Source organism: Mirounga angustirostris, unplaced genomic scaffold (genome assembly GCF_029215605.1).
Source record: "Mirounga angustirostris isolate CCGP_5_RB_7025 unplaced genomic scaffold, mMirAng1.0.hap1 SCAF_1, whole genome shotgun sequence".
In the NCBI taxonomy this organism is placed as follows: Eukaryota; Metazoa; Chordata; class Mammalia; order Carnivora; family Phocidae; genus Mirounga; species Mirounga angustirostris.
In genome coordinates, this window is record NW_026991709.1 from 207,285,754 (window position 1) to 207,309,702 (window position 23,949).

General features: G+C 45.4%; 1 protein-coding gene across 2 annotated transcripts in view; it reads right to left on the reverse strand.

Moving 5' to 3' along the window:
- The window catches only part of LOC123834066 (zinc finger protein 791-like), a 37,436-nt gene extending 13,851 nt beyond the window's left edge, over positions 1 to 23,585 (reverse strand). The window contains exons 1-2 of one of the 2 annotated variants that reach the window (XM_064570415.1): positions 23,461 to 23,585; positions 20,931 to 20,975 (exon numbers count right to left, since the gene is read on the reverse strand). In XM_064570415.1, coding sequence (XP_064426485.1) covers positions 20,931 to 20,948 — 18 coding nt within the window. In that variant the 5' untranslated portion in view covers positions 20,949 to 20,975; positions 23,461 to 23,585. Of the gene's footprint in view, positions 1 to 9,052; positions 9,414 to 20,930; positions 20,976 to 23,460 lie in introns of those variants that run through there. The other variant, XM_064570418.1, reaches the window with a different exon arrangement.
- Between the last annotated feature and the right edge of the window lie 364 nt (positions 23,586 to 23,949).

Consider the following 23,949-nt stretch of genomic DNA (forward strand, 5'->3'; position numbering starts at 1 on the left):
AGTATGTTGCCTCCATAACACCAAAACAATCTAGGCAGTGTTGTGGCTGCTGAGAGGGACAAGAGTTACTTCTTCACCTTGTCAAGGAGGAAACAGGCTCCAGATTACCAAATAATTTTTAAGAATTTTTTTTTAGGGGCGCTTGGGTGGCTCAGTTGTTAAGCATCTGCTTTCGGCTCAGGTCATGATCCCAGGGTCCTGGGATCGAGCCCCACATCAGGCTCCCTGCTCGGCAGGAAGCCTGCTTCTCCCTCTCCCACTCCCCCTGCTTGTGTTCCCTCTTTTGCTGTCTCTCTCTGTCAAATAAAATCTTTAAAAAAATTTTTGTTTTTTTAAAAGATTTTTAATTTTTATTTATTTATTTATTTTATTTTTATTTATTCCAGGACCCTGGGATCATGACCTGAGCCGAAGGCAGAAGCTTAACGACTGAGCCACCCAAGCACCCCAGAACTTTATTTTAAAAGATTTTCTTTGAGAGAGAGAGCACAAGCGGGGGGGGGGTTGCAAAGGCAGAGGGAGAGGGACAAGCAGACTTCCCACTGAGCAGGGAGCCTGATGCAGGGCTCAGTCCCAGGACCCCGAGATCATGACCTGAGCCGAAGGCAGACACTTAACCAACAGAGCCACCCAGGTGCCTCAATTTTTAAGAATTTAAACAAGGCGCCAGGGCCTGGCATATATATGGCAATGGCCTATCCCCTTTTTATGAGTTTTTTTTTTTTTAATTTTTATTTATTCATTTGAGAGAGAGGGAGGGACAGAGAGAGCATGAGCAGGGGGAGAGGCAGAGGGAGAGGGAGAAGCAGGCTCCCCTTTGAGCTGGGAGCCCGACGCAGGGCTTGATCCCAGGACCTGGAGACCAACCATCTGAGCCACCCAGGCGCCCCTTTATGAGCTCTTTTTATAAAAAAAAAAAAAAAAAATTTTTTTTAAGCAAAGCTCAGTTTTATTTTCTGCAGTAACAAACATTTAAGCATCAAACAAAACAAATGGACCCTGAGTGCCCTAGGGCCAGCAGCGGCAGAGGATCAGGCCCCCCTAACACCGTTGCAGCTACTACTACAGGGATGACTGCCCCAGGGAAGGACACAGTGCCTTGGGAAGGGACAAGAGGTTAGGCCTTAGCCCCCTCTCCCCAGCCCAGGCTTAGCGGGAAACGGGGGGCCCAAAGCGCCGCATGGTCTGCATCACCAGGGAAAGCTGATCAAGGAAGGTGATGATGGAAATTCGGAGGAGGCGAGGATCTTTAGCTCTCCAGCGGACGGCCACGACGCTGCCACTCACTGTGAGCTGCTTCTCAACAGCCCGTCTGTGGGGTTCGGCATCTGGGGCCAGGGACCCACAGGCGATCTCCGCCTCCAAGTCGGACGGGAAAGGCACGCAGAGGGCAAATACGTGTATTCGGCTTTCCGGCCTTGGAATCTTGGAAGCAGCATCTCCGCCTGGCCCCGGGACGTGCTGTGGGCGAGAGATAGGCTGGGCCCTGCCGGCGGCAGGCCGCCCCCCCGCCGCCGGGAAAGCCGGGGCCACCGCGGCCACCGTGGCAGTCATGGCCGTCCCGGCCGTTGTCCACACCTCCCGCCCCGCCGCCTGCGCCTGCGTCCGCTCCTGCCGCCTGCATTCTTTTCATCAAAATTTTTATGTCCCAAATATCCTCAGCGGAGGATGTCACTGGTGTGATGTCATACCTGCGCTGCTGGAGCAAGGTGGACGCAGTTCAGACCCCACCTGCGGAGGCTGTGTGCACCGGCTGCGGTGTGGAGACCCCCTGCAGGGACCAGGTGAAGGTGGATCCTATCACCTGAGAGGTAAAGGCCAGCTGCACCTGACAGGCTGCTGAAGCAGGCACTGAACAAAACCGACTTGGTCAAATCTGTGACGGCAGGATATTTATCTGTTGCTGAATGGATGGAGTCAGGAATTTCCATAATGGTGGGGGCGGGGAATAGGGATTTATGGGGTGCAGCCACAGCCCCAAGGTTGCAGGAATCCACTGAGGTGTCACTCATTCTTTCCAGATTTAAAGAATAGGACAAATATGGCTGTTAAAAGGAGAACCAGAGGGAATAACCACTTCTTCATTTTAAAAAAGGGGGTTTTCAATCAATGGTTCTGATTCCTTCAAATGTTTAAATTACACTGGGTCCGATTAAGTAATTTAACTGGGGGTGGTGCAGTAAAAGGTCGGTGGGGTCCCATTTTGTCAGTATAATTTGGAAGTGCCAAAAACAAAATGTGAAAATTTGTTAAAGGTTTTTAAAAATATTTTATTTATTTGTGAGAGAGACAGAGATAGCGACAGAGAGCATGAGAGGGGAGGAGAGGGAGAAATTTATGACACACTGGGTTCAGCCTTTCCCTGTTCAGTATGGGATATTTAAAGAAAATGGGTGTGGGGTGCCTGGGTGTCTTGGTTAAGTGTCTGTCTTCGGTTCAGGTCATGATCTCAAGTTCATGGGGTCAAGCCCCGCATGGGGCTCTCTGCTCAGCAGGGAGTCTGCTTCTCCCTCTCCCTCTGTGCATTCTCTCTCTCAAATAAATAAATAAAATCTTTAAAATAAAAAAAAAATAAAGGGGCACCTGGCTCAGTCGTTAAGCATCTGCCTTTGGCTCAGGTCATGGTCCCAGGGTCCTGGGATCGAGCCCCACATCGGGCTCCCTGCTCAGCAGGAAACCTACTTCTCCCTCTCCCACTCCCCCTACTTGTGTTCGCTCTCTCGCTGTGTCTCTCTCTGTCAAATAAATAAATAAAAATCTTTAAAATAATAATAATAAAAAAAGACAAGGAGCGCTAAGACCATGACGGATTTTTAGTAAGATCACGGTTCTCATGGTTCAAGTGAGACATGCTTATTTGTCCTCTGCATTATATTCAGCAACTCCCTTAAGATTATCAGGGGTACCCTGCTTAAGTATAGTGGGGTCCCCAGCTTTAACTGCAAGTTGAACCTTAGTATTATTTGCATAAAGTTTCCTAAATTAGTGCATTCTAGCAGATGGCAAGATTAATTCAGAACCCATGTTGTAGAGGCCCAAATCACCAAGGAGTGTACTTTTATCTTTTTTGCTGTGTAAATTCTTTTAGTATATGTTGAATTTTCAATTGGTCAAATTGCAGACCTTGGTTTTGAGAGAGGAAAACTGAAGGGACCTCATGATAAAAACGCTTTTTTTTCTTCGCTCCTTTTCCTGCTTCCATTCTTGCTAGTACCTGCACCCCGGCCTTACACATGCCTCTTTTTTTTTTTTTTTTTTAAGTAGGTTCCAACACAGGGCCTGAACTCATGACCCTGAGATCCAGCTCTGAGCTGAGATCAAGAGTCAGAGGCTTAACTGACTCAGCCACCCAGGCGCCCCCTTACACATGCCTTAATGTATGTCCTCCTTGTAAAGATCAAGGAGTTAATGATTTCTTTGGAGTTTTCCAGCACAATAGATAACATCTAAGGAGTGACCTGGAGGGGTCATCATATACCTTTTCCAAGACCGCTGACTCCAGATACCTTGCCGCCAAAATACCTGGCTCCAGGGCATAAGTGAGGTCTGGAGGACACCAGTTCCCAGATACCTGAGAGGACATGTACACCAAACCACCATTCTCCATAGAAACTGCAGACCCAGGGGGCACCTGGGTGGCTCAGTTGGTTAAGCACCTGTCTTCGGCTCAGGTCATGATTCCAGGGTCCTGGGATGGAGCCCCTGCTTCTTCCTCTCCCTTTGCCCCTACCCCTGCTTGTGCTTTCTCTCTCTCTCTGTGTCAAATAAAGTCTTAAAAAAATGCTCTTTAAAACCTCCAGACCTCAAACAAAGATGAGACTCATTTTCCTTTTCCTTTTTGAGTCTCCCAGACGCGCTCCCTCTGTATCTTCAATAAATTCTGCTCTCACTTCCTGCTGGCTTACATTTGATTTCTATCCTGTGCATAGCCAAGGACCCTCTTGGCTGGTCCTGTGGGACCCCCTCTGGGTCTTCAGAGCCGGCCTCTCTGCATCAGTTTCAACATTTTTTTCTTTTGCTTCCTCTCCAGTTTTGTTTTTTTCCATCACTGGATATACTTCAGGGGAGCGGGTGTCCTCTACCTGGGTATTTATACATTTTTTCCTCCAGAGAGCCTCAAAGCAGCGCCTGCAGGGTTAGGAGCCTCCCGCATGACAACTGGTTGCTTTACAGGGTTTTGGAACCCTGGACTTAAGTCAAGTTTGAACTAATCCCTTTGCTGTGCCACAGGGGGACCATGAGTGTCGCCCCTAAACTCGAGGCTCCAGACCTTTGCTGCAGTAAAGGCAGGGGTAGCAGCAGAGGGCCTGAAGGGCCCCTGGGGTTAGGAGTGTGGACTCAGCCCATCAGCTACTGGCTGCCCTTCACTCTCCTCTTTCTCTAACTCAATGACTGCTATTTCACGAGTGACCACCCAGTGGGCCCCCCTCTTGCACAGGACAGAGTCCTCTCTGCCACCCCACCCTCTGTCACAGCGTCACCCTAACACATCAGCCGGGGACCACCTGAAGGAGGGCCTCAATCTAACACTCCTGCTCTCACATGCCTAGGGCTTCTGTAAACTGCCGACTCTGGCCGGCCGAACACAGAACTGAGGCTTGGGAGGGTCACACATGCGACACGGGGCAGTACAGGTCACAGCACGAGCTCCCCAGCCCCGAGCGCCCGCGGAACATACCGCCATCAAGCATCAGAGCAGCTGAGCAAGTCAGAGCAAGAGAAGCAGACCCACAGCATAGCAGTCACGCCTGGACGTGGCTCACGGTGCCAGTAATTATGGTCACCGGCAGAGACGTGGTGCCCATGTTGAGACTGAGGTCAGTGTGGCACGGGGACACACATACACATATGTGTGGAAAAGGTTTACAAATCACATAATGAAGGTCTCTGGGGAGGGCAGGGCTGGCCCCTCAAGCAGCTACGATAAGGCTTCAGAAAGCAATGAAAAGAGCCTGGTCTGGGGTTCATTGTGGCTGGGGGCTGGGGCTGGGGCAAGAATTCTTGCCCAGGGGCAGGGGCCTGTGTGATCTTAATTTCTTGCCATCTCTAGAGGAGATACCACTCAGACTTTCTCATCAGCTTGACCAAGCGGGAGGCATAAGAGAAAGAGGGAGGGAGGAGGTTTAAACTGTGAGCAAACATCCAAAATATGGACCTGATTGCTCATACAAGGAGAAAATCGTGGTTAAGAAAAACATGCATTTGCAAGTGCTTGTTTTCATATAAAGAAACACTAATAGGATGCTCAAGAAATGACCAATACTCATTTTGGGGGGTGCCTGAAGCAAGAGCTCTGGAGTAGACCAGGCTGTTCTGACACTGAGTCTCTTTAGACTGTATTTTACATATTTTTGCTAACCCTTGCATAATTATTTAAGGTAAATAGTAATATATATAAACCACATTTTTTCTTTTTAATAGCCTTTATTTTGAATGACCTTATTTTGCTTTAAAGATTTAATGAAAAAATTTTTTTCTATATAGGAAACCGTTCTAAGATTTCATCCTCGAAACATGAATACTTAAGGGATACGTGGGTGGCTCGGTCGGCTGAGTGTCCAGCTCTTGATTTTGGCTCAAGTCATGAACTCCAGGTTGTGGGATTGAGCCCTGTGTTGGGCTCCATCCTCAGCAGGGAGTCTGTTTGAGATTTTCTCTCTCTCTCTCTCTCTCTCTCTTTCTCTCTCTCCCACTGTCCCTCCCCCTGCTCGTGTGTGTGCTCTCTCTAAAATAAATAAATTAAGGGGCGCCTGGGTGGCTCAGTCGGTTAAGCATCTGCCTTCGGCTCAGGTCATGATCCCAGGGTCCTGGGATCGAGCCCTACATCGGGCTCCCTGCTCCACGGGAAGCCTGCTTCTCCCTCTTCCACTCCCCCTGCTTGTGTTCCCTCTCTCGCTGTGTCTCTCTCTGTCAAATAAATAAATAAAATCTTAAAAAAATAATAAAATAAATAAATTAAAAAAGAACACTTTTAAAAGTTTAAGCCAAAAACCCAAAAAATTCAAATCTTTTTGCATAACAAAAGGCAGCATAGTTTCTCCTTATTAACTCTTACTGGGGTTTAAGATTAAGTAGCATATTATATAATACACTAGGGATTTGGCCTTCATCCATTAAATGTATTAGAATTATCAAAGATTTGGGCGCCTGGGTGGCTCAGTTGGTTAAGCAACTGCCTTCGGCTCAGGTCATGATCCTGGAGTCCTGGGATCGAGTCCCGCGTCAGGCTCCCTGCTTGGCGGGGAGTCTGCTTCTCCCTCTGACCCTCCTCCCTCTCATGCTCTCTGTCTCTCATTCTCTCTCAAATAAATAAATAAAATCTTTAAAAAAAAAGAATTATCAAAGATTTATGCAAGTTTTGAGTATTTTTCCTTATATCACTTAAAAGAGGAATTAATTTGCCTTAAACTTGAACAATATTATAGCACTCAAATTTCCAAAGCTCTCTCTACACAAAAAAACCTGACCTAAAATGTAAAATCTACCTGAGAACCTCAAATATCCCCATCTCACATCCTGAGAATCTTCTGCCTAAAGGGAACAAATACTGTTTGGTACCAGGACTCTTTGCATTACTTCCATTGTATCTTTAAATCGAACTATATTTTCAAAGTCTAAGAACTAAAAATTTCATGCTCTTACAAAGAAAACAGAATCACAAATGGCTAAGGGAAGCTACCTAAAGTTAAGAGCTGCAATATACAATATACAAACATACAAGGAAAGAAATGCAAATATTGGAATCAGGTGAGATAAGCAGCATGCCTCCCCACAGTTCAGAAGGAAAACTCATATTCCCAGCTTGTGGTCCAGACTGCACTTGTTGGGATATAACCCCTGAGTCAGGGCGGAGGTTTGGGGGTGGGGGGAGACCCGAGCAGCCATAGGAATGAAGTCTAGAAGCTTCGTACACACCATTCTTGGGGCATAATGGAAACATTCCTCTCTCAGGGTTCAATTCTCACAAGTTAGGAAACTTTTGGCCAGATTCAATGTAAGGATCTGACTCAAAGTAACTCCCCAGTTCACAAACTTTTTGTCCAGAAGACCTACCCCCAGACCTTCACAGACTTTCTCAATGTACAAAAATTACTGAGTGCACCTACACTGTAGATGAAAAGCTCAAGCCTATGTCTAGAAACAGGCCCAAGGAAACCACAATTACCACCTCAGAAAGAGCAGCACTGCCCTGCCTTCTAATCCCATCCCCCATGTACACAGGCATCCCCAGCTTTCCTTGGCTCTGTAGCTTCTCTCAGCTCCTTCTGTAGTGTCTGAGCATGTAGGACACCTGCAGGGGGAGCCTCTCCAGGAAGAACCAAGTGGGCTTTCAAGCACTTCCCTTCACAGGCTCAAAGCGGGGGCCTTACCTTAGAAACACTGACCTCAGGCTTCTGCTTCCTACCAAGTTGCTCTGAAGCACCACTAATATTTTTAAAATGATAAGCCCAGTGTTTGGACAAAATCACCAAATCCAGTGTTTAAGTGTAAGGGAGGAAGGAAAATTGTGAAGATTCTTCTAGTTCAACAAAAAAACACACAAATATCTACTCCTTTCAAAAAATATGTCAGTTAGGGGCGCCTGGGTGGCTCAGTCGTTAAGCGTTTGCCTTCAGCTCAGATCATGATCCCAGAGTCCTGGGATCGAGCCCTGCATCGGGCTCTCTGCTTGGTAGGAAGCCTGCTTCCTCCCTCTCCTTCTCCCCCTGCTTGTGTTCCCTCTCTCGCTATGTCTCTGTCAAATAAATAAACTCTTAAAAAAATAAAAATGTCAGTTAATTATTATTTCCATGGCAAGAAACTGTTTGGAAACAATCATAATTGAACACAATTCTAGGGGCGCCTGCGTGGCTCAGTCGTTAAGCGTCTGCCTTCGGCTCAGGTCATGGTCCCAGGGTCCTCGGATCGAGTCCCGCATCGGGCTCCCTGCTCAACGGGAAGCCTGCTTCTCCCTCTCCCCACTGCTTGTGTTCCCTCTCTTGCTGTCTCTCTCTGTCAAATAAATTTAAAAAATCTTAAAAAAAAAAACAAAACACTTCTAGGTATTACAAGTCTAAGTCCTGATACTGCATTTCCAAATCACCTAAAAGGACAAATCTGTGGACGTTACTACATACACTCATGGGAAGAAAAAAAGGAAAGAAAAATTTTAATAAATGTAATAATGGAATTTTTTTTCCCCTGAAATTCACCCCTTTCTTGCCTCTTTGTAAAATTTTATACTTTGGAGATCTACTGGTTAAATACATTTTAACTGAAAAAGCAGGCTTAAAAGAAGTTGAATAAAGTCACAAACTCAGGTAGGGGCAATACTGACAGGAGACAACACTCAGGGAAGTCTCCAAAGAGGAACCGCCACCCAAAGGACTTCCCATAGGATGTCGGTGCCCAGGGAGGAGAGGCAAAGGGATTTCACGCGACATATTCCAGGTAAGTTATTCTTGGCTCTCCTCTTATGTAAAATATCCACAGGCCAAAAAATAAATCTTTCAAAAGAGCCATTCATGGCTCTGTGGATAAATGATAAAATACTGCGTAATTTGAAATGCATCATGGAGAACAAATAGTTAATAATGATGTTATGAACTGGAGAGGAAAGATGGCGTTTCGGAATGCAGGGAAAGATCTGGAAATTTAGGCATTTATTGCCAGTCCTGTGAAGAGCTAGGCAGGGGCCACAGGGTCGCGGCTTTGAGACCCTACTCCCCAAACGTTTGGAAAAGTGAGGAGAAAGCGGGTGCCCCGGGGAGAGGGATGGGGACCCCACAGACCACAGCATCTCGCGCGCACGAACCCGGGAGACCGAGGCAGGACTGTCCCCTGGTGACCCGCCCCGTGGTCATCGCCCAACCCAAGGGAGACGCGGCCGCGCAGGGACAGGACAGGACAGGACGCCGGCGGTCCCGGCAGCCGGCCCGGCCCCGCGCTGCGTGCCGCGCCACCGGCGGCCTCGGGTCCGCAGAGTTCACGGCGGGGAGGCCAGGTCCCGCCACGGCCGGTTCCAGCCGGCCCCGCCGCGCCCCTTTCCCGACTCCCGGCCCCGCACACTCACCATTGCTCGCTTTCTGGGGTGGCGGGTCGAGCCACCATACGACTGCCGTGGCCGGCGGAGGCCACGGCCACAGAGGATGTGGCGGAAGCTCCCGAAGCCTCTCCGGACAGCGAGAGGGGACGCGAACCTCGGCCGGACAGCAGCGACGGCACACAGTCCCCGCCGTCCACAGCGCGTCGCCCGCACGTACGGTTCCGGCGACTCCCCTGATTGGACAGTTCGCACGGCCCCGCCCCCGCCCGCCTGAGTGACAGCAGGCCGGGGGTCACGTCTTTGAGCCGACCTTGCTTGGGCAGTGGCTGCGACCTGTTCTCGCCGAGGTCCGTGACCCTTCTTCACAAACACGGACAAAGGTGACCTCACCGAGGGTCATGATGTCATGATGTCTGGACGGTCCTAGACCAGCCCAGAAGCCTCCGGGGCTCGCATGTGAGAAACAGACGGAGGCAAAAAACCACTGGAAAACCTTTCAGTGTAATCCCATTGATACTTACCTGTTCAAAGGCTGGAGGAGGAAAGCTGAAAGAACTCTGCTTAGTGAAAAATGATAGATGGTAAAGGTGTCGAGGATAAACAAAGTATCAGGACAGTGGTCATCTATGGGGCAGGACAGAGGTGAGCCAGGGAGCAGAACATGAGGAGACCCTGCCTACTTCCCACAGTTAGGAATCTTGATGATGACTTCAAGGATGTTTATATTATTAGCAAATCCTACTGCAAAACATTTTCTACATTCTTTCCTCAATATATTTAATGATAAACAATTTTAAGAAGTAATTAAGGTTGAAAAAGAATTGAATTTGTATGTTTGTTTCTTCTGTAATGTGGCAATGTGAGTCTTCATTCTCAGCTTTGGCAGAAAAACTGGTAAACAAGCCAACTGTCTTTAGAAAGAATGAGTTACATAAACTCATCATCACATGTACTTAAAAAAACCAAAGGTGGGGCGCCTGGGTGGCTCAGTTGGTTAAACGACTGCCTTCGGCTCAGGTCATGATCCTGGAGTCCTGGGATCGAGTCCCGCATCGGGCTACCTGCTCAGCAGGGAGTCTGCTTCTCCCTCTCCCACTCCCCCCTCTTGTGCTCTTTCTCTCTCTCACTCTCTCTCTCTCAAATAAATAAATAAAAAAATCTTAAAAAAACAAACAAACAAAAAACCCCCAAAGGTATTGATATGAAAAGATCTGGAGCATTTATCAATAGAACAAATAAGTATATTGCAATATATATACCATGTTACCTTTTCTGTAGCCCGTAGAGATAGGTGGTTCCCCACCATCCCTCCCCCCAAGGTTTGGTTGAGAAGTGGAGACTAAAACACACCTACTAGGAATATACGAAAGGGTTGATTACTTTCACAATGGACGTTTCTGGGGAGGACAAGGCAGGCCTCTCAAGCAGGTGGAAATGCCTTGACAAAGCAAGGATGGGAGACTGATGTGTATTTTTATTGAGGTTGGTTGGAGGGTGGCTAGGGTGAGAGTTTGTGCACATGGGTAGGGACTTCTGTGATTGACTCTCTTGCCAGGGTCAAAGCTGAGCACCCAGGCTTTCTTATCACCTTGCACAGATGTGGAGCACAAAGGGAAGAGGGAGAGATAAGACTTTAAAGTAGTCAGCTGTCAGATAATAGAAAATATATACACATACTGCTCTCTGTCCCAAATTCCTGGCACTTGTAAATTCCTAGAGATAAGAGCACTAGGAGCCAGTCTTGTTCTAATATTTGGTCTTTGACTCCGTCCCTGACACAGGTCTCCTGAAACCATGTAAATTCCTAGGTGATAAAAGCACTAGAAGCATCTTTTGTTCTAAGGAGGTGACTCTGGGTGGGCTCCTGGATGGGGGCTGGTCATCAGAAAGTCCAAGCCACGCTTAGAAACTTGGAATTTTTAGCTCATCCGCCCATTTTCCTGAGAGGGGGAGGAGCTAGAAATGGGGTTAATAATTGATCATGTCTAGGGAGGGGTGCCTGGGTGGCTCATTCGGTTAAACATCTGACTCTTGATTTCAGCTCAGGTCATAATCTCAGGGTCCTGGGATCAAGCCCCGATTGGGCTCCATGCTCAGCAGGGAGTCTGCTTGAGGATTCTCTCTCCCTCTGCCCCTCCCTCGCTTCTCTCTTTCTAAAATAAAGTCAATCTTTTAAAAAAATGATCATTCTACATTACTAAGCCTCCGTAAAATCCCAATAGTATGCTGTTTGGAGACTTTGCAGGTTGGGGAACACATCCATGTACCAGGAGGGTGGCATACCCCAACTCCATAGGGGCCCTCCAAGAACTCTCTCTACATATGTTTTCATCTGGCTGTTCATCTGTATTCCTTATCATATCCTTCAATAAACTGCTAACTGTAAGTAAGTGTTTCCCTGAGTTCTGAAACCTGTTCTAATAAATAAATCGAACCTAAGGAAGGGATTGTGAGAACCTCTGATTTGTGGCAAGTCAAACGGAAGTTGTGAGTAACCTTGTTGGCACCTACTACATGTGATTGGTGTCTGAAGTGGGGTAGGAGGGATCTTGTGGGACTGAGCCCTTAACCTGTAGGATCTACACTATCTACAGGTAGATAATGTTAGGACTGAGTTAAATTATAGGACACCCTGCTGGTGTCACAATTGTGGGGGAAAAACCCTCACACATTTGGTGACCAGAACTGTCAGAAGTAAAGTGTTCTGGGTGAATATAAAGGAGATATATAGAAGAAAAGAACTGGGTTTTCTCTACTCAGGAATAATATTGGATTTTCTTGACATATCAACAGTCAAATATTTAAAAATGGAGTCAGAGACTTCTGGTTTCTTCCCTGGCATGGAAGGAGTTAGAAGGTGACATTTCTATCCTTACCAGAAAAAGCAAGCAAATTTAAATCAATTATTCTTCTTAAATCTATCAAAGAATTGAGGTCACAGTACAAACTGCTGTCTCCAAAATTGGAGACATAGAATAATAGAATAATAGCCAATCTGAAATATTCCTACAATATTTTGTTCTTCTTAACAAGACCTGTCCTCAAAAGATTGTTTCTCAAGAATTGCATGGGGGCAGGAAGGGAAATAGCCAACTTGAGCCCCTCCAGCCTTTCTGCCTGACCTAAGTTGAGGGTGTGGGGGAACTTAGATACACTTGTGAGATTCACAGGTCATTTTTCACTGCTCACAGTCAATGTGTTGTGTTTTCCAAAACCATTTCTCCGACTCTCCAACACCAACTGGGTGGCCTACAGTTCAATTCTAACATTAACCAGAGGTAACACCAGACTCTACAGTTTAAGGGCACAATCCCACAAAATGGCACCCCCGTGTCAGATGCCAGCTGTAGATGGGAAGCCCAGGCCTTGGAGGTTCCCTAGAAACACTCCCGTGTTTGTTAATTCAGTAAAAACACTATTAGAACTAATAAAAGCTCTTTACTTATTATTATTGATTTATTATAAAAGGTATAAGTCAGAAACAGCCAAATGGAAGGGGCGTATAAGACAAAGTAGGTGGGGGAGATAGGGAACCTCCATGCCTTCACCAGATACAACACCCTCCTGCCACACTGAGGTCTTCACCAACTTAGAATCTCTCTGAATCCTGAGGTTTAGGAATTTTGATGGAGTTTCCTTACATAGACAGGCATGACTGATGAAATCATTGGTGGTTGGTGAATAACTCAATCTCTAGCTCCTTCCCACACTCCCCAGAGGTTGGGGGCTGGGGTGAAAGTTCTAAGCCTCTAATCAAATCTTGGTCTTCCTGGTGACCAACCCCAATCCTGAAGCTATCTAGGGGCTTACAAAAAGTCACCTCTTTGAATATAAGATGCTTCTATCACCTTTCTCATTCAAAAAGTCCAAGGAGGGGCGCCTGGGTGGCTCAGTCAGTTAAGCATCTGCCTTCAGCTCAGGTCATGATCCCAGGATCCTAGGATCGAGCCCCACATCAGGCTCTCTGCTCAGTGGGGAGCCTGCTTCTCCCTCTCCCTCTGCCTGCTGCTCCCCCTGCTTGTGCTCTGTCTCTGTCAAATAAATAAATAAAATCTTAAAAAAAAAAAAAAAAAGTCCAAGGACTTGGGTGGTCTTTACTAGGAACTATGGACAAAAAACAGACATTTGTGGGGAGTGCCTGGCTGGCTCAGTTGGTGGAGCACGTGACTCTTGATCTTGGGGCCGTAAGTTCAAGCCCCACATTGGGTATGGAGCCTACTTAAAAAAATTTTTTTAGGGCACCTGGGTGGCTCAGTCGTTAAGCATCTGCCTTCGGCTCAGGTCATGATCCCAGGATCCTGGGATGGAGTCCCACATCGGGCTCCCTGCTCGGCGGGAAGCCTGCTTCTCCCTCCCCCACTCCCCCTGCTTATGTTCCCTCTCTCGCTGTGTCTCTCTCTGTCAAATAAATAAATAAAATCTTTAAAAAAAAATTTTTTTTAAAAACCATTTTTTTATTATATCAAAGGTCACAGCTCAGAGACACATGCTCATTAAAATACTGAGACCAAATCAAGACTATAGAACACTTCCTCTCCATCCACAACATTCCATTACATCAGGATGACCCCCATTTAATAACAGTGGAATAAACTGAAAGAAATATACATTTCATACTTATTTTGAGAAGTCTCTATAGTACCCCCCAAAATGACATGGATGACAAAAGCAAGGATGCCTGAGGATATTTTAGCCTTTGACAGCTGCAGATAGTAAACATACCCTAAACCCTAATCAGATAAACATGAACCCTCAAGCTAAGGACCTATTTACCTCAGTTCTTTTTTCACAGTACATCATGACTGGCATTCAACATCAACAACAAAAATATTAAAATACACAGTTTAAAGAAATAATACAAGTAAAAGCACTTGATTCAGATGTAGCAAATATGTTGCAATTATTAGACAAGAGATGTAAAGCAACCATGATTAATATGCTAAGCACTTTAATGGAAATAGTGGATAATGTGCAAAAACAGAGAGGTAGGTACTTTACTCAGAGATGGAAACTAAGAACGAAAAGAAATATGCAAAAAATGAAAAAACAAAATAGAAGAAAAATGAAGAATTCCTTTGGGGGCCTCATCAATACAGTGAAAATATGTGATGAAAGATTCAGTGAGCTTGAGGAAAGGTCAATAGAAACTTCCAAAACTAAAATGCAAAGAGAATAGACAAAAAAGGCAAAACAAATCTAAGAAATTGGGGACAATTACATAAAGTGTAACATAACATAATTGGACAACATGAAGAAAGGAACAGGAGATGTAAGTGAAACAATAATGACTGAGATATTCCCAAATTAATGTTAGACACCAAACTATAGATCCAGGAAGCTCAGAGATCACCAAAGAAGATAAAAGCCTAAAAATGCACACCTAGAAATGTCATATTCAAAGTTGAGGAAAAAAGAGAGAAAATCTTGAAGAAACTAGGGGGAGAAAACTTAGTTATATAGAAAGAAAGAAAAGAATTAAGTCAGACTTCTTTTCAGAAACCATGCAAGCAGGAAGAAAGTTTTGTTAAATGAGTGTCGAAAGAAAAAAAACCCAACTACAATTTTGTATCAAACAAAATAATTCTTCAAAAGTAAGAGAGAGAGGCGTCTGGGTGGCCCAGTTGGTTAAGCGACTGCCTTCGGCTCAGGTCATGATCCTGGAGTCCCTGGATCGAGTCCCGCATCGGGCTCCCTGCTCGGCGAGGAGTCTGCTTCTCCCTCTAACCCTCCCCCCGTCATATACTCCCTCTCTCTCTCTCATTCTCGCTCTCTCAAATAAATAAATCTTTAAAAAAAAAAAAAAGTAAGAGAGAAAAAAAAGACTTTCTGAGACAAACAAAACTTGAGGGAATTTGTCACCAGTAAAACCTGCTTCCCAAGAAATGTTAAAAGAAACTCATCAGGAAGGAGGTAATAATAAAGAAAGGGAGCGTGTCAGAGAAGGAATCAATGAAGGTAAAATACAATGATTCGTTTTTGCTATTTTTATTTAATCGGACAACATTTTGTTCAAAGTCATAATAGCAATGTTTTCAGTAATTATAGCTTATAGATAAACAAAATGAATGACCGCAATGTTACAAGGGACAGGGAGGGAGGAATTGTGAAATTCCTCACAATGAAAGAATCCATGAACTTGAAGACTAGTCATTTGAAATTTTACAGATGAAATTATACAGATGAAGGAGGTAAAAAGAAAAATGAATGAAAAGGAATGAAGAAAGCTTATGAATTTTAGAGGACACCAGTAAAATAAATAATATGCATATTATAGAAATTCCAAAAAAAGAGAGAAAGAAAGCTTATTTAAAGAAATAATGGCTGGGGGTGCCTGGGTGGTGCAGTGGGTTAAGCGTCTGACTCTTGGTTTCGACTCTGGTCTTGGGGTTGTGGGATTGAGTCCCCATCATGCTCCATGCTCAGCATGGAGTCTCCCTGAGATTCTCTCTTCCTCTCCCTCTGCCCCTCCCACTCATGCTCTCTCTCTTGAAAATAAATTAATAAATCTTATTATTTTTTTTAAAGATTTTTATTTACTTATTTGAGGCAGAGAGAATGAGAGAGACAGAGAGCACATGAGAGGGGGGAGGGTCAGAGGGAGAAGCAGGCTCCCTGCTGAGCAGGGAGCCCGATGTGGGACTCGATCCAGGGACTCCAGGATCATGACCTGAGCCGAAGGCAGTCGCTTAACCAACTGAGCCACCCAGGCGCCCTAAATTAATAAATCTTAAAAAAAAATAAAGAGGGATGCTTGGGTGGCTCAGTCAGTTAAGCATCTGCCTTCTGTTCAAGTTGTGATCCCAGGGTCCTGGTATCAAGTCCCATATCAGGCTCCTTGCTCAGTGGAGAGCCTGCTTCTCTCTCTGCCTGCCACTCTCCCTGCTTGTGCTCTTTCTCTCGCTCTCTTGCTCTCACCCTCTCTCTCTGACAAATAAATAAAATCTTTAAAAATAATAATAAACAAATAATGGTTGGAAACTTCCCAAATCTTGGGAGAGATGTGGACACCCACGTACACGAAACTCAAAGATCCCTACATAGGTTGAACCTAAAGACCTCACAAAGATGCATTAAAATCAATTTATCAAAAATCAAAGACAGAGAATTTTGAAAGTAGCAAGAGGAAAGCAAAACATCACATACAAAGAAATCCCAATTAGACTATTAGCTGATTTCTCGACAGAAACCTTGAGGACATGAGACAGTGAAATGATTTATGCTAGGTGCTAAAAAAAAAAAGGAAACTGCCAACCAAGAATGCTTTACTTGGCAAAGCTATCCTTCAGAAAGGAAGGAAAGAGAAAAACTTACCTTGATAAACAAAACTAAGGGAATTTCATCACCACTAGATCTGCCTTACAAGAAATGCTATAGGGGGTGCCTGGGTGGCTCAGTCAGTTAAGCATCTGCCTTCGGCTCAGGTCATGATCCCAGGATACTGGGATGGATCCCCATGTTGTGCTCCCTGCTCAGTGGGGAGTCTGCTTCTCCCTCTCCCTCTACCCCTACGCCCCCTTGTGCACTCTCTCAAATAAATAAAATCTTAAAAAAAAAAGGAAAGAAATACTATAGGAATTTTATTAAGCTGAAATGAAAGGATACTAATTAGTAACATGAAAACATATGAAAGCATAAACTATCTGGCCAAAGAAACTAAGAGTTGGTTGTTTGAAAAGATAAACAAAACTGGCAAACCTTTAACTAGACTAAGAAAAAAGAGAAAAGATTAGAGACGCCTGGGTGGCTCAGTCGGTTGAACATCTGCCTTCGGCTCAGGTCATGATCCCAGGGTCCTGGGATCGAGTTCCACATCGGGCTCCTTACTCATCAGGGAGTCTGCTTCTCCCTCTGCCTGCGGCTCCCCCTGCTTGTACTCTCACTCTCTCTCCCTCTCACTCCCCCTCTAGCTCTCTCTCTGGCAAATAAATAAATAAAAGCTTTAAAAAGAGAGAGAGAAAAGATTAAATAAAATCAGAAATTAAAAAGGAGAAATTATAACTGATAGCACAGAAATACAAAGGATCATAAGAGATTACTATGAATAAGTACATGTCAACAAATTTGATAACCTACAAGTATTGGATAAATTCTTATAAACATATAACCTACCAAGACTGAATCATGAAATAGGAAATCAAAAGCTCAGTAATGAGTAAGGAAATTGTATCAGTAATCAAAAAACTCCCAACAAAGAAAAGCCCAGGACCAGATGAATTCACTGGTGAATTCTACCAAACACTTAAAAAAAAAAAATTCACACCAATGCTTTCAAACTCTTACAATAAACAGAGAGAAAGAAACACTTGCAAAATCATTTTACAAGGCCAGCATTACAATGATAACAAAGTCAGACAAGGACACTCCAAGAAAAGAAAATTACAAGCCAATATCCCTTTGGGAACATAGATGCAAAAATCTTTTACAAAATACTAGGACATCAAATTCAACATCACCATTACAAGGCTTAGACAACATGATCAAGTTAGCTTTATCCCTGGGATGCAAGGATGGTTCAACATATGCAAATCAGTAAATGTGTTACACCAAATTAACAAAATTAAAGATAAAAGTCATATGATCATTTCAACAGATGCAGAAGAGGCATTTGATAAAATTCAACATCCTTTAATAATGAAATGAAACAAATTAGGTATAGAAAGAATGTACCTCAATACAATAAAAGCCATATATGACAAATGCACAGCTAACATCATACTGAATGCAGAAAAGTGACTTCTTGCAGAATGATGGCATCCAGCAAGGAACTGAGGAGAGCATTAAGGTGAGACATACCTATTTGTCCCCTATTTTATATTCAGTAACTCCCTACGTTATCAGGGGTAACTTGCTGAAATTTTCTGGAATCCCAATATAATTATAATTTGAACCCTAGTATTATTTGCATGAAGGTTTCTGAACTAGTGCATTGAAGCTGATGGCAAAATTCGGAATCTCTGTTGTAGAGGCCCCCAAACCCTTTGTCTTTTAAAGGGTTTATTTTATTTTATTTTTAAAGATTTTATTTATTCATTTGAGAGAGAGAACAATCAAGGGGAGCGGTAGGCAGAGGGAGAGGGAGAAGCAGGGCTCAATCTCAGGACCTCAGGATCATGACCTGAGCCAAAGGTAGAGACTTATCCAACTGAGCCACGCAGGCACCCCTGTTTTTTAAAGGATTTAAACAGTGCCCTGTAATCTTTTTTTGTTGTGTAGATTCCTTTAGTATATTTTGGATTTCCAGTTGGGTGAAGTTGTGAACCTTTCTTTCAGTGTTTTTCTCTTTTCTTCTTTCCCTCCTGTCCTTCCCTATTTTTTTTTCTTTTCTTTTTTTTGGTCAGTGGATGAACTTCAGGGAAGGAAGTGTCCTCTCTACCTTGATATTTATATATTTTTTCCTCCAGAGAGCCTCAAATCCATGCCATCAGGAACCGGAGACTCCCCTGTGACAACAGGTTGCTTTATAGGATTTGAAGATCCCTGACTTACGTCAGCTTAAACAAATACCTTTGCTGTGCCACAGGGAGGCCTTGTGTGTTGGCCTCCATAATCCTGAAGGTCAGAATCACTGCTGCCGTGGAGGCAGGGCAGCAGCCGCAGAGGTATTTAAGGATCCTGATGAGTCCTTTGGTATTTGGGGTCGGGACTCAGCCTGCATTCTAATGATTGTCTTTCTCCTCTCTTTTTAAATGACAGCTGTTTCAGGGGTGACCCCTTGACATGCCCTCCTCTTGTATAGTCCCAGCCTTTATCTTAGCTTCATTCTAACACACAGATAAATCCCTGCAAACACATCAACCCAGGACCACTGTAAGGAGGGCCCCAATCCCATACTTCTGCTCTGAAAGGCCTAGGAATCCTAGAACTACCACTTCTGGCCAGTTGATTCTAGAACTTAGCTTGGTAGGGTCACCAAAACAGGGCAGCACAGCACACAACATGAGCTCCCGAGGACTCAGCAGCCGACAGTGCATGCCACCGTCAGGTAGAGCAGGTGAGCAAGTCAGAGTAAGACAGACCCATGCGTGGTGGCTTCATCTGGAAATGCTGTTCACAGCCGACTGTTAATGTCACCTTAACACAGTCTCCTGTGTTAAGACTGATGCCCTGCTCCCCCCTCCCCACACACACCAAGAGGGTAGGAAAAGGCTTAGGACTCTCCTAAGTGAGATCCAGAGGAGGAGAAGTCAGCCTCTCAAATAGCTCTAAAATGGCTTCAGAAAGCAAGGAAAGGAGCCCAGCATGGGTTTTTACCATGCCTGGGGGTTAAAGAAAAAATATGCAATGACATACCCCGACAGATTTTATTCAGAACCACTGTGCCAGGTATAGAGACAATGGCAATGGGATTTCACAATGGGTGAGAAACGAGTTGGGGCTCAACTCTGAATACAGCATGGGCAAGTGGGAGTTTATGGCCAGAGAACAGGGTGGAGGTCAGTGGATGGAAAATTACTAAGAGAAAAATCAGGGGTATGCGGGTTCTGGCTAAAATGACCTAACAGGATTCTTACTGAAGATAGGCTAGGGTGATCCCATTCATCTGGGGGATGATGGGGGGAGGAACTTGATCATTTATCAAGGGTAATCAGATATGGAGGGGATGGGGATGGGGATGATTCTGGTTCAACTGACTTAGCAGGGTTCTTGCTAAAACTGGATTTAACAAGGAGCTACCCTGACAGACTGAACAAGAAGGTTCAGGAGCCTGACTCAAGTTTGGTCAAGCAAAGAATCTTTGTCGGGGGTGGGGCCAGGGCAAGAATTTTGCACACAGGGGCTTGTGTGCTTGGAATCTGAAGCCAGTGCCATATAAGGGAGTCTCCAGACTTTCTTGTCTGTTTGTCCAAGTGCGGAGATAAGGGAAAGAGGGAGGGGTGAGGAGTAAGCTGTCAGCAAACATCAAAAGATGTGGAGTCTGGTTGCTCATTACAAGGACACACGTGGGTAAGAAAAATATGCATTTGAAATGGCTTGGTTTCTATATAAAGAAACACGAACTCTTGGCACGAAGCTCACGAAATGATCAACACTGTGTATTTGAAGATGGCTGGAGTTTTAGCACTGGAAGTGAGCGGGATGTCTGAGCAGTGAGTTTTCTTAAGTTAGACTTTATCTCACGGATTTGATTTACTTCAAATAAACAGAAGTTTGTATATACCACATTTTACTATTTAGCAATCTTTATTTAATTTTAACTTTTGTACATAGGAAACCATTCTCGGATTTAATTCCTTTTTTTTTTTTTTTTAAGATTTTATTTCTAAGTAATTTCTACACCCAGTGTGGGGGCTCGGACCCACAACCTTGAAATCAAGAGCCACAGCCTCCACCGATCAAGCCAGCCAGGTGTCCCAGAATTAATTCCTTTAAACACTAACAGTTACAAAAATGAAAACCATAGAAAGTGTATATTTTCAAATCTTTTCCTAACTAGAAGGACATGTGGCATCATAATTTGTCCTTCCCCTAGTTCAGCCTGGGGGTATTTTCAGAAATCAGTAGCATCTTCTAATGCAACAGGGGTTTGAGCTTAATTCCTTAAATGTACTGGATTTTCAAAGACTTAATAAGCTATGAGTAGCTTTCCTCACGTCAGTTAAAATAGGAATTCACTTTCTTGGGGTGCGTGGGTGGCTCAGCCGTTAGGCATCTGCTTTCGGCTCGGGTCATGATCCCAGGGTCCTGGGATTGAGCCCCGCATTGGGTGCCCTGCTCAGTGGGAAGCCTGCTTCTCCCACTCACAGACCCCCTGCTTGTGTTCCCTCTCTCGCTGTCTCTCTCTCTCTCTCTGTCAAATAAATAAAATCTTAAAAAAAAAAGAATTCACTTTCTTTACCCTTTTAAATGTCAGAGTCCTCTGGAGACATGCACATACAAGCACTAATGTAAAAATGAAAACATGTACCTGAAAACTTAAGCACATTCATTTCAAATCTTGAAGTTCTTTCGCCTAAAAGGAACAAAAATTCTTTTTAGTTCCATAGTTTTCTTGCCTTACTGCCATCATCTCTCTCAATCAACTTACATTTTCAAGCCCAAGAAGCAAAAAATGTTATCTCTCCCACAGGGAATAAAACTACAAAGTACTAGGGCGCCTGGGTGGCTCAGTTGGTTAAGCATCCGACTCTTGATTTTGGCTCAGGTCATGATCTCAGGGTTGTGAGTTGGAGCCCTGTGTCAGGCTCCGCGTTGGGCGTAGGGCCTGCTTGGGATTCTCTCTCTCCCTCTGCACCTCCCCCCTCTCCCTCCCTCCCTAAGTAACTAAGTAAGTAAGTAAGTAAGTAAGTAAGTAAGTAAATAAATAAATAAATAAATAAATAAATAACAAAGTATTAAGGGAAACAAGAATCAAAGGGCTGCAATACTCAATCCATAAAGGAATCCAGAGAAAAGAAACATAAATATTGGATTCAGCACAGGTGAGCAGCCTGCTTCTCATAGGACATTAGGAAGGCCACATTCAGAGAGTTAAACACACTCTAGACTCTCCCAGTGGAGACCAAAGCCCTGGTGTTGGTAGATCCCTGGGAAAGTGGCAGGTTGGGACAGGGAGAAAGGGACACCTGAGCAGCCACAGGAATGAACCCTGGGAGCCCTGCACGTCCTCCCCTCCCTGGGGCATAATGGAACCCCTCTCTCCCTAAGCCTTCCATTCTCACAAGTGAAGAAACCCTCAGCTGGATTCAGTTTTAGGTTGTTACCTAAATGAACTCCCAAATTCATGAACCTGAACCCAGATACAGAACTCCTGACTTTCACAGACTTTCTCAATACAAACAAGTTACACTGAGTGCACCTGCACGGGAATGCAAAGCTCCAAACTATGTCTAGACACGGGCACCAGGTACCACAGTTACCTTGGAAGGGGTAAACTCCCTAGCCCTTTGTGCACATGCATCCCCAGCTTTCCAGGCTCTGTAGCTTCTCTTCATATAAAGGCTCCTTAGTGGTGGGTATAAGCAGGTAGGACACCTGCAGAGGCTCCTCAGGAAGAACCAGCCAGGGTCTTGAAGGTATTTTCCATTGCAGGCTCAATGAGGAAGGGGGTGGGGAGCCTAGCTTGGGTCACTAATCATAGCCTTCTGCTCCCAGTCACATAGCTTTGGACTATATTGATATTTTTAATGACACAAACCCAGTATATAAAGAATCTAGGAAAATCACACAAACCCAATGTTTATGTAGAAAAGATGGAAGAAAATTGTAAGGCCTTTTTCTAGTTCAACAAGAAAACCCACAAGTATTTATTACTTTCAGAAAAATGATAGTAAATAATTACTTCCATGGCAAGAAATTCTTATAATCAATCACCGAATACTATAATTGCTGGAATTATATTGGAAATTGCTCCCCTTCCCCCTCACACACACACACACACACACACACATACACACAAACACACAGACACACAAAAAACAGACCTCAGACTATTACTACACCTTCTCAGGGTAAGAAAAATGAGAAACAAGAAATTTTAACACATGCGATGTGATACTAGATTTTTTTCTGAAATTCACCTTTCTCTTTCTTCTTTGGAAATACTTAATACTGTCTTTCTCAATCTATCGATTAAATACATTTTACATTTACTTGAAAGCTGGAAACTAAAAGTGAATAAATTTTATCAAGGTGACAAACCTAGGCATGGGCAGGCAGTGTTGGCAGGATAGATCACCCAGGAAACTTTCAAAAGAGGAACCTCCCCCAAAAGGACTTCCCATTGGATGTCTGCGCCCAGGAAAAGATCCTGGGAGGAGAGGCAAAGGATTTCATAAAAACGTTGTTCCAGGTGGTTATTCTCTGCTTCCTCTCATGTAAAATATCCACAAAGAATAAACCTTTCAAAATGAGCCATCCATTGACTGTGTGAAAACGATAAACAATTAAAATACTGCGTCTGTTTGAATTGCACCGCGGAGAACAAACAGTTGGTACTGATGCTATGAACTGAAGAGGGGAAGTTGGCGTCTGGGGAGGCGGGGCGGGATTTGGAAACAAGCATTTATTGCCAGTCCGAGGAAAGGAAAGGCTGGGAGACAGGGTCGTGGATTTGACCTTCTGCCGCCCAAACATCGGGAACACTCAGGAGAAAACGGGTGCCCCCCCGGGAGAAAGGAGGGATTGGAGCCCCCGGACCACAGCACCTCCCGCGCACGAAACCCGGACACCGAGTCAGGACTGTCCCCCGACGACCCTCCCCGTGGTCACTGCACGATCGGGGGAGACGCGGCCGCGCGCAGGGACCGGACAGGACTCCGGGGTCCCGGCTGCCCGCCCAGCCCGCACGCCGCGCGCCGGAGGGGACTGAGGTCCGAGCGGCGCCACCGGGGACTCGGCTCCGCAGACTCCGGGGCTCCCGCGGGAGGTCGGGTCTCGCCGCGGCCCGTTGCCGGCCCCTCCGCCCCGTCCTGGCACACCCGGCCCCGCGCGCTCACCATTTCCCGGCTTCTCGGTCCGCCGGCGTCGTCCCTACGGCTCCCGCAGCCGGTGCAGGTCCCCGCGCCACTGACGCGGCAGCAGGGCCACCTGGGACCCTTAAGCGCAGGGGAGACTTGACCGCGAGCAAGACCGCAAGCGTCCACGCGGCTGCGGAGCGTCGCCACGCCCACCTGCCCCTGCTGCGCCCCTGATTGGACAGCTCGCAAGGACCCGCCCCTCTGCTCCTGAGTGACAACAGGGCCGGAGGTCCGATTGCCGAGGCGCAGCAGTCTCTGCGGGTGGTGGGGAACCCGTCCCCTCCTTGGACTTTTGCTTTTAGACCAAACTTGGTCCAGGCTCTAGAGGGACAGTGGCGTCTTCCTGCAGCTTCCTCTAAACGTGGGGACACAGGTGTGCGCAGGGAGTCCCAGAGCCCCTTCCAGTGGAGCGACGCCCTTGTTCAGAGCAAGAGGGGTGCCTGACCAGACCATGCCAGGCCAGACAGG